Source organism: Myotis brandtii, unplaced genomic scaffold (genome assembly GCF_000412655.1).
Source record: "Myotis brandtii unplaced genomic scaffold, ASM41265v1 scaffold86, whole genome shotgun sequence".
In the NCBI taxonomy this organism is placed as follows: domain Eukaryota; kingdom Metazoa; phylum Chordata; class Mammalia; order Chiroptera; family Vespertilionidae; genus Myotis; species Myotis brandtii.
The window spans coordinates 1,272,019-1,287,328 of record NW_005371503.1 but is presented as its reverse complement, the minus strand read 5'-3'; the positions used below and the strand labels follow the sequence as shown (position 1 = coordinate 1,287,328).

The 15,310-nt window shown below is 38.3% G+C and overlaps 1 protein-coding gene across 3 annotated transcripts in view; it reads left to right on the top strand.

Annotated features, from left to right (window-relative positions):
* The window catches only part of ANKRD42 (ankyrin repeat domain 42), a 52,194-nt gene extending 39,618 nt beyond the window's left edge, over positions 1 to 12,576 (top strand). For all 3 annotated transcript variants that reach the window (XM_014532227.1, XM_005884818.2, XM_014532226.1), the window contains 4 exons: positions 3,106 to 3,278; positions 4,440 to 4,566; positions 10,004 to 10,148; positions 12,442 to 12,576. In XM_014532227.1, coding sequence (XP_014387713.1) covers positions 3,106 to 3,278; positions 4,440 to 4,566; positions 10,004 to 10,148; positions 12,442 to 12,531 — 535 coding nt within the window. In that variant the 3' untranslated portion in view covers positions 12,532 to 12,576. The remainder of the gene's footprint in view (positions 1 to 3,105; positions 3,279 to 4,439; positions 4,567 to 10,003; positions 10,149 to 12,441) is intronic.
* Positions 12,577 to 15,310: the final 2,734 nt, after the last annotated feature.

Here is a 15,310-nt window from a genome sequence, read left to right as displayed (position 1 = left end):
GCAGCAAGCAAGCCTTGTGCTCGCTTCAGTGCCTGGCTGCCGGCCGCCATCTTGGCTGACAGTTAATTTGCATATACTCACTGATTAGCCAATGAAAAGGGTAGCGGTCGTACGCTAATTACCATGTTTCTCTTTTATTAGTGTAGATAGATGTATAAGGTACAGTAAGAACATAGGATAAAAAGTGCCCAAGTCTTCCTGTTTGGAAGTTGTGGGGAAGAGATATTAATTCAGATGGTGGTAAGAGTTATGAAGGAAACTGTAGGAGGACAGTATTTATGTAGAAGTCAAGGAAAACTATTTTTTTGGAGAAAGCAACATTTATGCTGACACTTGAAGGAGGAGGAGCTATAAGAAGACACTTGTGTGTTTGAGGAACTGCGTGTGGCTCAGTACTACTTGAATCTAAAGTAGGAGTGTGTGCTCTGACTGGGTAGCTCAGTTGGTTAGAGTGTCCTCCCTATACGCTAAGGTTTCTGGTTCGATGCCCAGTTAGGGCACATACAAGACTCAACCAATGAATGCATAAATAAGTAGAACAACAAATCGATGTTTCTCTCTCTCAAATCAATAAACTAAAATAAATAAAGTAGGAGTGTGTGCATCTTTTAGATGCATATGAAGCTTGAAAGAATGTAAAGACCTAATCATTCATTAAATTGCCATGAAATTTTTGTTTGTGAGTTCATGTTTCTTAAAATTTTGTCTGTGGTATTTCTTTGAAGCATTGGAGTGTGGTTTTTGTTGTACTATGTACCTAGGATTGTGAGCAACTGAGGCCCACTTTATTTTTATTTTCATAAACAGCTTTATCAAGGTATATTGCCATACAAAAAAGTACACATACTTATACAGTACAACTTAGTGAATTCTGATATATGTAGACACCCATGAAACCTTCACAATCAAGATAGTGAACATACTAGTATTCATGACCCCCCAAAGTCTTCTTGTGCTCCTTTTTAATCTCCCTCCCTCCCACTGCTGGCTTCCCTAAGCAAACACCGGTCTGCTTTTTGTCACTGTAGATTAGTTTGCATTTTTAGGGTTTTATTATGAATGGAATCATATAGTAAGTACTGTTATATAGCTGGCTTCTTTAAGCCAGCACAATTATTTTGAGAATTCGTATGTATTAGTAGTTCATTTCTTATTGCTGAATAGTTTTCCATCAGATGTAGAATTCTATAGTATTCCATAGTTTGATTATCCACTAACCTGTTGAAGGAGATCTTGATTGGATCCATTTTTTGGTGATTATGAATAAAACTGCTATAAATATTTACATACAGGATTTTGTGTGAATATAAGCTTTAAGTTTACTTGGGTGAATACTTAGGGGTAGTATTGGTGGGACATATGCAAAGGGTATGTTTAACTTCATAAGAAGCTGCCAAAGTGCTTCCAAAGTGACCATAGGCATTGGCATTCCAAAAGTCTCTGTTGTCAGGTTCTTTGATTTTAGTGATTTTAGTAGGTGTGCAGTGGCAACTCATTGTGGTTTTAATTTGCGTTTTCCTAATAAAAATGATTTTGAGCATTTTTTCATATACATATTTTCCATTTGTATATTTTCTTTTGGTGAAGTGACTGTTTAGATCTTTTGTCCAGTTTTTAAAAGTGAGTTGTTTTCTTATTGTTGCTTTACAAGCTATTTATATATTCTGGATACTAATTTTTCCTTACATTTTTGTTTTGTAAAAATTTTCTCCCAGTTTAGGCTTGTTTTTTTAATTCTGTTAACAATGTCTTTGAAGAGCAGAAGTTTTTTTTTTTTAATCAATTTGTTCTTTTATGGATTATGCTTTTGGTATCATAGCTAAGAAATTGTCAATTAAAACAAAGTCACAAAGATTTTCTCCTTTGGTTTCTTTTAGATGTTGTATAGTTTTAGGTCTTACATTGAGGTCTATAATGCATTTTGAGGTATGCATCCAAAGTGTTCTTTTTTTAAAAAATATAGATATCCAATCGTTGTAGCACTATTTGTTGAAAAAGCTGTCCTTTCTCCACTTCATTACCTTTGTGTCTTTGTCCAAGTTAGTGTCCATATTTGTGTGGGATTATTTCTAGGCTTCATATTTTGTCTGTTGACCTGTCTATTTGTTTATCTTTATAACAGTATTACATGGGTGATTTAATACTATGAATATATCTGGAGTTAATAATAATTTCTGGCCCACATTTTTTTTCATTCATGCACCAAAAGGCTAGGTGTAAAGTGTAATGTTGAATCTGTATAAAGCAAGTACTCAGTAAATGAAAGCTGTTAAATTACAACCTAGTAATAGAACTAATGATTTCTGTTAACCTTATAATTTCCTACATATGTTTATTTCTATATCTTTAATGATTTGCAGTACCTGGTGAAAGGTAAGAATATATGTATGTACATGTGTGTGTGGTTATGTGGTTATGGAAAACATAGAATTTGAGGTTTTTGTGGTTAGTGAGTAATTATCCTTGTCCTAAGAGAAAGCATTGAACATCTTAATTAGGAAAACTGTGGAAAAATATGCAGATTACATGCAATGACAACAACTCCAAAATCAAAGGTATATTATTGGAAGCTTCAGAGATGTAGGAAATAGCAAAGAAAATAGAAAATATGGATGGAAAGTCATTATTTTTCCATTAAATTTCAAAGCCATGTCAAGTGCTTTGGGTTGAAGAAGAATTAAGATTAAGGGTGGTAGAACTATAGTTAACCCTAAAAATGGAACCATAACTAATTCTACAATCTAAATTAGGCCATCAGAAAAAGGTAGTAAATGCAGGCGATCAAATAGGGTGGTTTTGAACTTTCTGTTCAATTTAGCAATTCTCTTTTGGTCTCCTCTTTCAGTTGGGTTTTTGCCAATAAAAATGATGGAATCTGTCTTTAATGATCACTTGTCCTTAGTGTCGAATAACTGAGTTTCCCATGTACTACTAGCTGGATATAGTACATCAAATTGGCACTGATCTTCAGGTATAGTTTTGTTCCTTTACTGAATGGGTGGGTTGGTGGCATAATGTACAAAGTGTAATTACTTAAATTAAGTTCAAACTGCAGTTTCAATTTGAAAATTGTGGTTCTTGTTCATTGGTGATTCTTTTCTACAGGTTTGCCCATTTAGCAGCAGTAAAGCTATTAGAAGGGCTACAGAAATATGATATAGATGATAATGAAATTGATGAAGATGATATGAAGTGTTTTATAAGACATGGTGTTGAGGGAAGCACTGATGCTAAGAATGATTTATATCTTAATGAGTCGGATAAAACAGATGCCAGAAGTAAGTGTGCCAATTCTGTTGTGATTTGTTCTTTAAGAAATGCCATAGCCATTGTCTTTCCTCCAAATTTGAAAATTATCCTAAAGATAGCTATTATCTACAAAGTAAAATACTTTCATTTTGGGGGGAACCAGAACTAGTATAATTTTGGTACTAGGGGTTGTTGAACATATAAAAATGTAAGACATGATCTCTTTCCCTCAAGGAGGAAAATGTTATATAAGAGGAAACATTATTTAAGTGGATCATAGGAAACAGGAAGAGACATCCCAAGGATTTCCATGGTTAGTTGGCAAGTGATTTTTACAGATAATAATAGCAGCAAATATTTATTGTCTACAATGTGCCAGATACTGTTGTAGTTATTGGAGAAACAGTGAACAATATAAAATCCCCAACATCACCCAGAATTTACATTCTGGAGATGTGGTGGTGACAGATAATAAGAAAATAGATACATAAAGAAAATAAAGTAGGTTGGTGCTATAGATAAGATAACCATTAGAGGAGTCCTCTCTAAGGGAGTGACATTTGAGAAGAGACCTGAGCCTGTAGATGCCAATAACCTATTCCCCTCCACCCATCAAGTTCACAAGCAACAATGTGTCCAGCTGATGTCAAATGTCCTTAGGGGAGAAAATCACCCCAGGTTGAGAAGCACTACCATACAGGATAGAAGGTTCGATAGTTGGAGAATAGCTAAAAGCTGCTCTCAACACACTTCCTTCTCTCAGTATCCTCTTGCACAGATATTACAAGTAACTAATCACAAAATTTGGGAGCTGGGCTAGTTATTGTTTTAAATAAATGCAGCATATTTCAATTTTTCTATTTTTTGTCATATCATAGATTATGCATGGCCCTGTAATATACCACTACTCTAAACCACTGCTAGTCTTTAAACTTCCTTGTTCATAGTATTAAAAGTCGTAACAATCTGATACATCCTCCAAGAGCAGGAGAGAACCCTTCATTTAGGTTTATCATTGCTTGTTCATCCAAATATTATTTACTGATATTTATCCTTCTGTGTGTATGCCACCTCCCTCCAGCTCCTCCCCAAACCACACAGACACTGGCTTTAGAGGAAGAATAGGCTACAGGATGAGCATCCTGCCAGTACCTGTCTAAATTAGGTTTCTATGCAACTCTGTCTTGCAGTGAGAGCCTATAAGAAAATTGTAGAATTGAGACGCCTCCTGGAAATTGCTGAGAGCAACTATAAACACTTGGGAGGGATAACAGAAGAAGACCTAAAGCAGAAGAAAGAACGGCTGGAGTCTGAAAAGTAATGTCCTCCAAACTTTAATGGTTTCTTTTTAGTTCTCTCTCTAAATGCCATGTGAGGGTTTGTTGACCAACAACTTGTTTTGTTATCCCCACCAAAGGGCATAAGAGTCTATCCTGTTTTCCTCCTAAGTCCCCAGATGGAGAAGGTATTAAGATTTTTTTGTGTGTGTTAAAATACACATAACATAAAGTATAGCATCTTAACCATTTTTAAGTACAATTCAGTAGTGTTAAATAGATTCACATTTTTGCACAACCTATCTCCAAAACTCTTTTCATCTTGTAAAATTGAAATTCTGTAGTGTTTTTTTTTTTTGAGATCACAGCTACTTTGAGCTTTTCAATCAACGTGTCTATAACCATCCCTATCAAATTGGACTGCTTATTCATGAATCTGAGGCCCAGGGCTGTGGTACCTCATCAGAGGATGCTCTGTGTCCAGAGGCAGTGAGCAGTTGCATCCTTTACTCCCTGCTCCCTAAGTTGGCTCTCTGCACATTTGGTGCCTCTCTACTTAATTAATGGCTGCTGGAATAGAGGATGCCTAGTGCTTATTTCTTCCCACTGCCTCTCTGCTGTCGGTCTGCTTTTCAGAATGGACAGGGAACAAAGGGAGACAGGGGAGAAGACTTTTAATCAAAACTTGGGTCTGTACAGAGGATTCTCCTCTTTCTCCGCCCTCTCCTTTGGTTGGGTTTCTTTCCCTCAGACTCTTAGAACCTCCCGCTTCCCTTTTCTCTGTTTTCTTCTGAATATAGACTCAGTAAGAGGTCTGGTGAATGCATTCAGAGTAATATCTAAATCTTTGATAAGGGTTAATATGTTATCCTTCCATGGGTATTTGGGAATTTGAGTAGAAGACAAAGCTTTAAGCCAAAATACTCTTCTCTTTCAGTGGGATTTTAGAGACTAGGAAACTGGGGCAAAATTTAAATTTTTTTAAAAAACCAGGGGCCTTCTTGATGATTCACAGACACCAAGGGGGTGAGGGCATGAGTGTGTGTGTGTGTGGGGGGGGGCGCAATGGGGCGATAAGGACACATATGTAATACCTTAATTAATAAAGAAAAAATTCTTTATTATTTAAAGTATTACATATAGTATTACATATGTCTTCTTTTCCCCTCATTGACCTCTCCCTGGCCACCCCCACCCCCCAGCACATGCCCTCATCCCCCTACTGTCTGTGTCCATTGGTTATGCTTACATGCATGCATACAAGTCCTTTGGTTGATCTCTTACTCCCTCCACGCTCCCCTGCCTTCCCTCTGAAGTTTGATGGTCTGTTCGATGTTTCTCTGTCTCTATTTTTGTTCATTAGTGTATGTTGTTCATTATATTCTACAAATGAGTGAGATCATGTGATACTTATCTTTCTCTGACTGATTTATTTTGCTTAGCGTAATGCTTTCCATGTCCATCCATGCTGCTGCAAATGGTAAGAATTCCTTCTTTTTTACAGCAGCATAGTATTCCATTGTGTAGATGTACCACTGTTTTTAATCCACTCATCTGCTGATGGGCACTTAGGCTGTTTCCAAATCTTAGCTATTGTAAATTGGGCTGCTATGAACATAGGGGTGCATATATCCTGTCTGATTAGTGTTTTCGATTTCTTGGGATATATTCCTAAAAGTGGGATTACTGGGTCAAATGGGAGCGCCAGTTTTAATTTTTTGAGGAAACGCCATATTATTTTTCCACAGTGGCTGCACCAGTCTGCATTCCCACCAGCAGTGCAAGAGGGTTCCTTTTTCTCCACATAGCTAGTATTTGTTGTTTGTTGATGATAGCTATTCTGACAGGTATGAGATGGTATCTCATTGTCGTTTTGATTTCCATCTCTCAAATGATTAGTAACTTTGAGCATATTTTCATATGTCTCTTGGCTTTCTGTATGTCCTCTTTTGAAAAGTGTCTATTTAGGTCCTTTGCCCATTTTTTGATTGGATTGTTTATCTGCTGGATAGAGTATTCTTGGATTCAGTCCTTTGCTTTGCATCACTTTGTAGATTTCTGTCCATTCTTTTCTGGCCTGATGTGTTTCTGTTGAGAAATCATTTGATAATCTAATGGGAGATCCCTTGTATGTAACTTTCCGTCTCTCTCTTGCAGCCTGTAAGATTCTCTCTTTGTCCTGAACATTTGCCATGGTAATTATGATGTGTCTTGGTGTGGGTCTTTTCGGGTTCATCTTTTTTTTTTTTAATATATTTTATTGATTTTTTACAGAGAGGAAGGGAGAGAGATAGAGAGTTAGAAACATCGATGAGAGAGAAACATCGATCAGCTGCCTCCTGCACATCTCCTACTGGGGATGTGCCCGCAACTCAGGTACATGCCCTTGACCGGAATCGAACCTGGGACCTTTCAGTCCACAGACCAATGCTCTATCCACTGAGCCAAACCGGTTTTGGCCTTGCCTGCTTTTTTGCTGTCTATGGATTCTGCTAAGATTTTTATGGTTTCCCATATTACGTTTAAGTCCAAATAAAAATGGCTACAAATAAGTACCTATCAATAATAACCTTAAACATAAATGGATTAAATGCTCCAATCAAAAGACATCGAGTGGCGAAATGGATAAGAAAATATGACCCATATATATGCTGAGACCCACCTCAGAACAAGGGACTCACACAGACTGAAAGTGAAGGGATGGAAAAATATCATTCAGGCAAATGGAAATGAAAAAAGAGCTGGGGTAGCAATACTTATATCTGACAAAATAGACTTCAAAGTGAAGGCCATAACAAGAGATAAGGAAGGCCACTTCATAATACTAAAGGGATCGATACAACAAGAGGATATAACTCTGGTAAACATATATGCACCCAATGTAGGAGCACCCAAATATATAAAAAAAACTTATGGAAGACATCAAGGGAGAGATTGACAACAATACAGTCATAGTAGGGGACTTTAATACCTCATTGGTATCACTGGATAAATCCTCTAGACAAAAAATCAGCAAAGAAACAACAATTCTAAGTGACTTGCAAGATCAGATGGACTTAATCGACATCTTCAGAACATTTCACCCCAAAGCTACAGAATATACATTCTTCTCAAGTGCATATGGGACATTTTCAAAGATAGATCACATATTGCGACACAGGCAAAGTCTCTTCAAATTCAAGAAGATTGAAATCATATCAAGCTTCTTCTTAGACCACAATGGCTTAATATTAGAAATAACTACAATATAAATAATCAAAAAAATTCAAACACTTGGAGGCAAAATAGCATGTTATTAAACAATGATTGGGTTATCAAGGAGATCAAAGGAGAAGTAAAAAAATCCTGGAAACAAATGACAATGAAAACATAACAACCCAAAATTTATGGGACACAGTGAAAGCAGTCCTGAGAGGGAAGTTCATAGCATCACAGGCCTATCTCAAAAAAGCAAGAAAAACTGGTAATAAATAACCTAACTCTACAACTTAAAGAATTAGAAACAGACCAACAACAAATGCCCAGAGTGAGCAGAAGGGAGGAAATAATGAAGATCAGAGTGGAAATGACATAGAGACCAAAAACACAATTCAAAAGATAAATAAAACCAAGAGCTGGTTCTTTGAAAGGATAAACAAGGTTGATGAACCTTTAGCCAGATTCACCAAGAAGCAGAGAGAGAGGACCCAAATAAACAAAATCAGAAATGAAAAAGGTGAAATAACAACAGACCCTACAGGAATACAAAGGATTGTAAAAAAAATACTGTGAACAACTCTATTCCAACAAACTGGTCAACCTAGAAGAAATGGACATATTTCTGCCAAAACCGGTTTGGCTCAGTGGGTAGAGCGTCGGCTTGCGGACTGAAGGGTCCCAGGTTCGATTCCGGTCAAGGGCATGTACCTTGGTTGCGGGCACATCCCCAGTAGGGGGTGTGCAGGAGGCAGCTGATCGATGTTTCTAACTCTCTATCTCTCTCCCTTCCTCTCTGTAAAAAATCAATAAAATATATTTAAAAAAAAAAAAAGAAATGGACATATTTCTAGAAAAATACAACCTTCCAAAACTCAATCAGGAAGAATAAAAAAATCTGAATAGGTTGATAACTATGGAGGAAATTGAAGCAGTAATAAGAAAACTTCCAACAAACAAAAGCTCTGGTCAGATGGCTTCACTGGGGAGTTTTACCAAACATTCAAAAAAGAATTAAAACCTATCCTCCTCAGACTATTCCAAAAAAATTCAAGAGGAAGGAACCACTTCCAAGTTCTTTCTATGAAGCCAGGATTACCCTAATTCCCAAACCAGATAAAGGCACTACAAAGAAAGAGAATTACAAGCCAATATCTCTGATGAACATAGATGCTAAAATCCTCAACAAAATTCTAGCAAATCAGATCAGCATTCCATTAGAAAGATCATACACCATGACCAGGTAGAGTTTATTCCAGGGATGCAAGGATGGTAAAGTATCTGTAAATCAATAGCAAAAACACACACAAAGCAAAGCAAAAGAAAACAAAAGAAGTTTAAATCAATTCATGCCATTTCTCTGCTCAGATCCTCAAGTGGCTTCCCATTTCACTGAGAGTAAAAGCTCTACTTTACTGGAGTCCTTTTACCTCTCTGACCTACTATCCCTTTTATACTTTAAACTATTCCAACCACATGGCCTCTGGTTTTCTTTCAGGTCACCAGGCATACTTCTGATGTAGGGCCTTTACACCCGCTCTTCCGTGTGTAATGCCCTTCCCCTGGAGGTCTGCTTGATTATCTCCCTCATTTCTTTAGAACTTTGCTCAGAAGCACCTTCTTAGTAAGGCCTTCCCTGCCACTGTGTATGAAGTGTTAATGCCCTCTTCAACAACATTTTATATGACCCTTTCTTGCTTTATTTTTTCTCCCTTAGCATTTATCAACTTCCAACATACCATAATTTCTTATTTTCTTTCCTGTCTGTCTTCCTCCACTGCTAAGGCAAGACCTCGAGGGCATATTTGGCCCATTTGGTTTACTGCTGATCCCCAGTATCTAGATCAGTGTTGGTTCATGTAGCTCCTCAATACATATTTGTAGAATACAGTGGAGCCTTGACTTACGAGTGTCCCGACTAACGAGTTTTTCGAGATACGAGCCATCTCTCGGCCGATTTTTTGCTTTGAGTTTTGAGCTAAAATTCGGGTTACGAGCCAGCTTCAGATACCCCACCGCTAGTTGGCGCAGTGAACGTCACAGTGAACGCCACAACATCAGCCCAGCATCATGTGTCTCACTCGTTCACTTTTGATTTGACATGCGAGTAATTTGAGTTACGAGCTCCGTCATGAAACGAATTAAACTCGTAAGTCAAGGCCCCATTGTACAGTTATTTTTTTATTTGCCTTAAATACAGTGCACAGATGCTTTTCACTCTTACCAAAATCATATTTAGTTCATATTGGAGACTGACTGAAAACAAAATCTGTTTTTGACAGGACTATCCAAGAGCTGCAGGGCCAGCTGCAGTACGAACGACTGCGGAGAGAAAAACTAGAAAGTCAGCTGGATGAGTGTCGAGCAGAGGTGGATCAGCTCAGGGAGACCCTGGAAGAAATTCAGGTCCCCAATTTCATGCCGGCGGTTAGTGTCCTTCTTAACACATTGATCTTTCTCAAGAAGTAGTATACAAGAGTAGTGAAGAGTTCAAGTTTTGGACTGGGGATATCTGGATTTGATTCCTGGCTACAACCCTTTTTTGGTTTGAACAAATCATTTAACTTCTCTTTGCCTTAGTTGTAAACTGGAGGTAATAATTTATATTTTCTAGAGTGTTGTAAGGTTTAAATGAATATATATCTATGTATATTCCTTCATATATCTATACTAATAATAGACAAATATGTAAATTGACCATCCCTCCACAACACCCACAGCCAATCAGGAGTCGGTATGCAAATTAACCCGACAAAGATGGCAGGCCTGTGGGCAGCATGCATGCGCGTGGGTGTCGAGCGGCCAGGGGGCAGGGTGTGATGCGGCGGGCGTCCCCGGGACCCCAGCCACTCCGAGCCTGTGGCCAGTGCGTGCGCACGCCGATGCCAAGTGGCCAGGGTCCCGGAGATGCCACTGGAATGTCCGGTCCTGTCAGCCTGGCCTGGGGGCAGCTGAAGTTCCCAGAACCAAGAGTGCGGGGAGCACCAGGAATTCTGGGAATCATAGTTCTGGTGGCAGCCCCTGGACCGGAAGCAGAAGCCCACAGCGCGGGGAGCACCAGGACTGCTGGGAATCGTAGTTCTGGTGGTAGAAGCATTGCAGGATCTCTAGACACTAGAGCAAAGTGAGCCTGGAGCAAGTTACTGTTGTGGGTGGGGGATGGAGGGAAAGCAAAAGTGAGAGACCTAAGTAAAGTCAGAGTGTTGAGGAAAAATTAAAAGGAAGATATCCTGAACTCCCTGAAAATCTCCACCAATGGAGCAAAGAAAAACAAAGACCTCTATTGTTCTGTGAGCACCAAACCAAATTGGGTTGGGGTCTCAGACAATTCGCTCATATGATTGCAAAGACAGGCAGAAACTCCCGGATTGGAGAGGACTCCCCTGAGGGCTCCCAGATTGGAGAGGGTGCAGGTCGGACTGAGGGACCCATCCCCATGCACGAATTTCGTGCACCGGGCTCCTAGTCTATAATAATATAAGGGTAATATGCTAATTAGACTGGAAATCCTTCCAAATGACCTTCCAGATGAAGCCAGGGCTGCGAGGGAAGTCTGAGTCCCAGGTGCCAGAGGGAAGCCCGGGTCCTGGGTGCCAGAGGGAAGCTGGTGCCAGCAGCCAGGGGAAGGAAGGCCTACTCTTGCATGAATTTTGTGCATCGGGCCTCTAGTACACACATATCTACATATATATCTACATATATATTGGTTAGAACAGAAGCCTGGTTCATAAATGTGCAGTGTTGTTCTTATTATTGTACTATATAAGGAAAAAATATTTGCAGAGTAATCAAGAATTCTAAGGCAATTAGAGAGTATATATAAATATAAATTAACATTCTAAATAGCCAAAATCAAGTGCTTTGAGTGGAATCCATGTAAGAAAGCGTCAGTTTCTCAAAAGAGCAATTTTAAGACTAGAAAGCCAGCATGGAAGTTGTCATAGTATCCCTTTGTTCAGATTACATTTGTAACACAGCGTTCTTACACATATTATCACATGTCATTTGATCTGCCCTCATTTAACATCTGAGGAAACTGAGGCTCAGAGAGTGGAGTTGTCTAAATTCACACAACTAGTTATGGTGGGATCAGTATTCAATCTCTAACTTTTGATTCCATAGCCTTATCTCTTTTCATAATTCCCAGCTGGAACTATGAATTTGGAATTTGGAATATAGGAAAATGCTTATAGTTATAGATGAAAAGGACAAATCTCTAGAAGGAAGCTAAAAAGAAACGAATATGGAAACAGATACAAAGAACAAATACAGGAAAGCAGGTGGAGTATTTTTATAATTGAGTGACAGCGTCAGCAGGAAACCCAGTGGTACTTGTATTTCAGGCCATCTGGTCTCAGGAGAAGAGGCAGAAAGTACATTGGGGAAACTTTACCCTTGCTCCCTTCTGTGAGTGAAGACAGCCATGATGTGGTCCTTGTGGACAGCTCGTGTGACATAGTGTAGGGATTTGGGTACATTACATATTTTCCTTTCATGGGAAATTTTTTCTTCAGTCACCAAGGGTGAGTTAGTTCTGTTCCAGACCTGTATCACCTCAAACCTGATCTGTAAGGCAAACTTCCTGACACTGTTTTATTTTACTTTAATCTAGAGTTGGAAATATTAGCATCATTAATTTTTTTCTTTTGGAACAAATAGAAAGATAAAATGTGTCTAGGGTAGAAATCTTACTTGGTTCTCTTTTTTTTGTCATTTATAGGAAGATGACTCTTCTTTTGAGTCAAGCAAAGAGAAGAAGCGAGTGAAGAAGAAAGTGTCTTCTGGGGGCGTTTTTGTGAGAAGGTACTAATCAATGAAAGGAATTTAAATAAACTTGCTTGATTTCTCTCTTTTATTTAAAAATTGATATGTTAATATGTTAAACTCTTCTCAAGTTACTCTGATATACAATTTACTCCAATTCTTAAGGCAGAAATATGTTACATAACCTCAAAGGAATTGTTAAAATTACATGTACTCAGTTGTATCTCCCTCCCAATATATCCTCTTTATAGTTATGTAGGCAAGTCAAGATTTAGATTTATGAGTAATTAATTTAGCAAATATTCACATAAACTTTAAAATATAATATTAAAGTTTCCAAAGGAATACAATTCGAGATGTTAAAATTATGATAGATATTAAAAATTATTAAAAATTCTATTATAGCCCTGACCAGTTTGGCTCAATGGATAGAGCGTTGGCCTGCGGACTGAAGGGTCCCAGGTTCGATTCCGGTCAAAGGCATGTACCTTGGTTGCAGGCACATCCCCAGTGGGGGGTGTGCAGGAGGCAGCTGATTGATGTTTCTAAATCTCTATCCTTCTGCCTTCCTCTCTGTAAAAAATCAATAAAATATATGTTAAAAAAATTCTATTATAGCTTCATAATAAAATTATGTTTCTCTTATTTTCTAGAGAGTACCTTACTACTAAGGTACATGTGTTTTTTGTTTTGTTTTTTAACTTTTCAAGTGACTTGACTTTTAGAAAAAATCTCCACCAATGGAGCAAAGAAAAACAAAGACCTCTATTATTCTGTGAGCACCAAACCAAATTGGGTTGGGGTCTCAGACAATTCGCTCATATGATTGCAAAGACAGGCAGAAACTCCCGGATTGGAGAGGACTCCCCTGAGGGCTCCCAGATTGGAGAGGGTGCAGGTCGGACTGAGGGACCCATCCCCATGCACGAATTTCGTGCACCGGGCTCCTAGTCTATAATAATATAAGGGTAATATGCTAATTAGACTGGAAATCCTTCCAAATGACCTTCCAGATGAAGCCAGGGCTGCGAGGGAAGTCTGAGTCCCAGGTGCCAGAGGGAAGCCCGGGTCCTGGGTGCCAGAGGGAAGCTGGTGCCAGCAGCCAGGGGAAGGAAGGCCTACTCTTGCATGAATTTTGTGCATCGGGCCTCTAGTACACACATATCTACATATATATCTACATATATATTGGTTAGAACAGAAGCCTGGTTCATAAATGTGCAGTGTTGTTCTTATTATTGTACTATATAAGGAAAAAATATTTGCAGAGTAATCAAGAATTCTAAGGCAATTAGAGAGTATATATAAATATAAATTAACATTCTAAATAGCCAAAATCAAGTGCTTTGAGTGGAATCCATGTAAGAAAGCGTCAGTTTCTCAAAAGAGCAATTTTAAGACTAGAAAGCCAGCATGGAAGTTGTCATAGTATCCCTTTGTTCAGATTACATTTGTAACACAGCGTTCTTACACATATTATCACATGTCATTTGATCTGCCCTCATTTAACATCTGAGGAAACTGAGGCTCAGAGAGTGGAGTTGTCTAAATTCACACAACTAGTTATGGTGGGATCAGTATTCAATCTCTAACTTTTGATTCCATAGCCTTATCTCTTTTCATAATTCCCAGCTGGAACTATGAATTTGGAATTTGGAATATAGGAAAATGCTTATAGTTATAGATGAAAAGGACAAATCTCTAGAAGGAAGCTAAAAAGAAACGAATATGGAAACAGATACAAAGAACAAATACAGGAAAGCAGGTGGAGTATTTTTATAATTGAGTGACAGCGTCAGCAGGAAACCCAGTGGTACTTGTATTTCAGGCCATCTGGTCTCAGGAGAAGAGGCAGAAAGTACATTGGGGAAACTTTACCCTTGCTCCCTTCTGTGAGTGAAGACAGCCATGATGTGGTCCTTGTGGACAGCTCGTGTGACATAGTGTAGGGATTTGGGTACATTACATATTTTCCTTTCATGGGAAATTTTTTCTTCAGTCACCAAGGGTGAGTTAGTTCTGTTCCAGACCTGTATCACCTCAAACCTGATCTGTAAGGCAAACTTCCTGACACTGTTTTATTTTACTTTAATCTAGAGTTGGAAATATTAGCATCATTAATTTTTTTCTTTTGGAACAAATAGAAAGATAAAATGTGTCTAGGGTAGAAATCTTACTTGGTTCTCTTTTTTTTGTCATTTATAGGAAGATGACTCTTCTTTTGAGTCAAGCAAAGAGAAGAAGCGAGTGAAGAAGAAAGTGTCTTCTGGGGGCGTTTTTGTGAGAAGGTACTAATCAATGAAAGGAATTTAAATAAACTTGCTTGATTTCTCTCTTTTATTTAAAAATTGATATGTTAATATGTTAAACTCTTCTCAAGTTACTCTGATATACAATTTACTCCAATTCTTAAGGCAGAAATATGTTACATAACCTCAAAGGAATTGTTAAAATTACATGTACTCAGTTGTATCTCCCTCCCAATATATCCTCTTTATAGTTATGTAGGCAAGTCAAGATTTAGATTTATGAGTAATTAATTTAGCAAATATTCACATAAACTTTAAAATATAATATTAAAGTTTCCAAAGGAATACAATTCGAGATGTTAAAATTATGATAGATATTAAAAATTATTAAAAATTCTATTATAGCCCTGACCAGTTTGGCTCAATGGATAGAGCGTTGGCCTGCGGACTGAAGGGTCCCAGGTTCGATTCCGGTCAAAGGCATGTACCTTGGTTGCAGGCACATCCCCAGTGGGGGGTGTGCAGGAGGCAGCTGATTGATGTTTCTAAATCTCTATCCTTCTGCCTTCCTCTCTG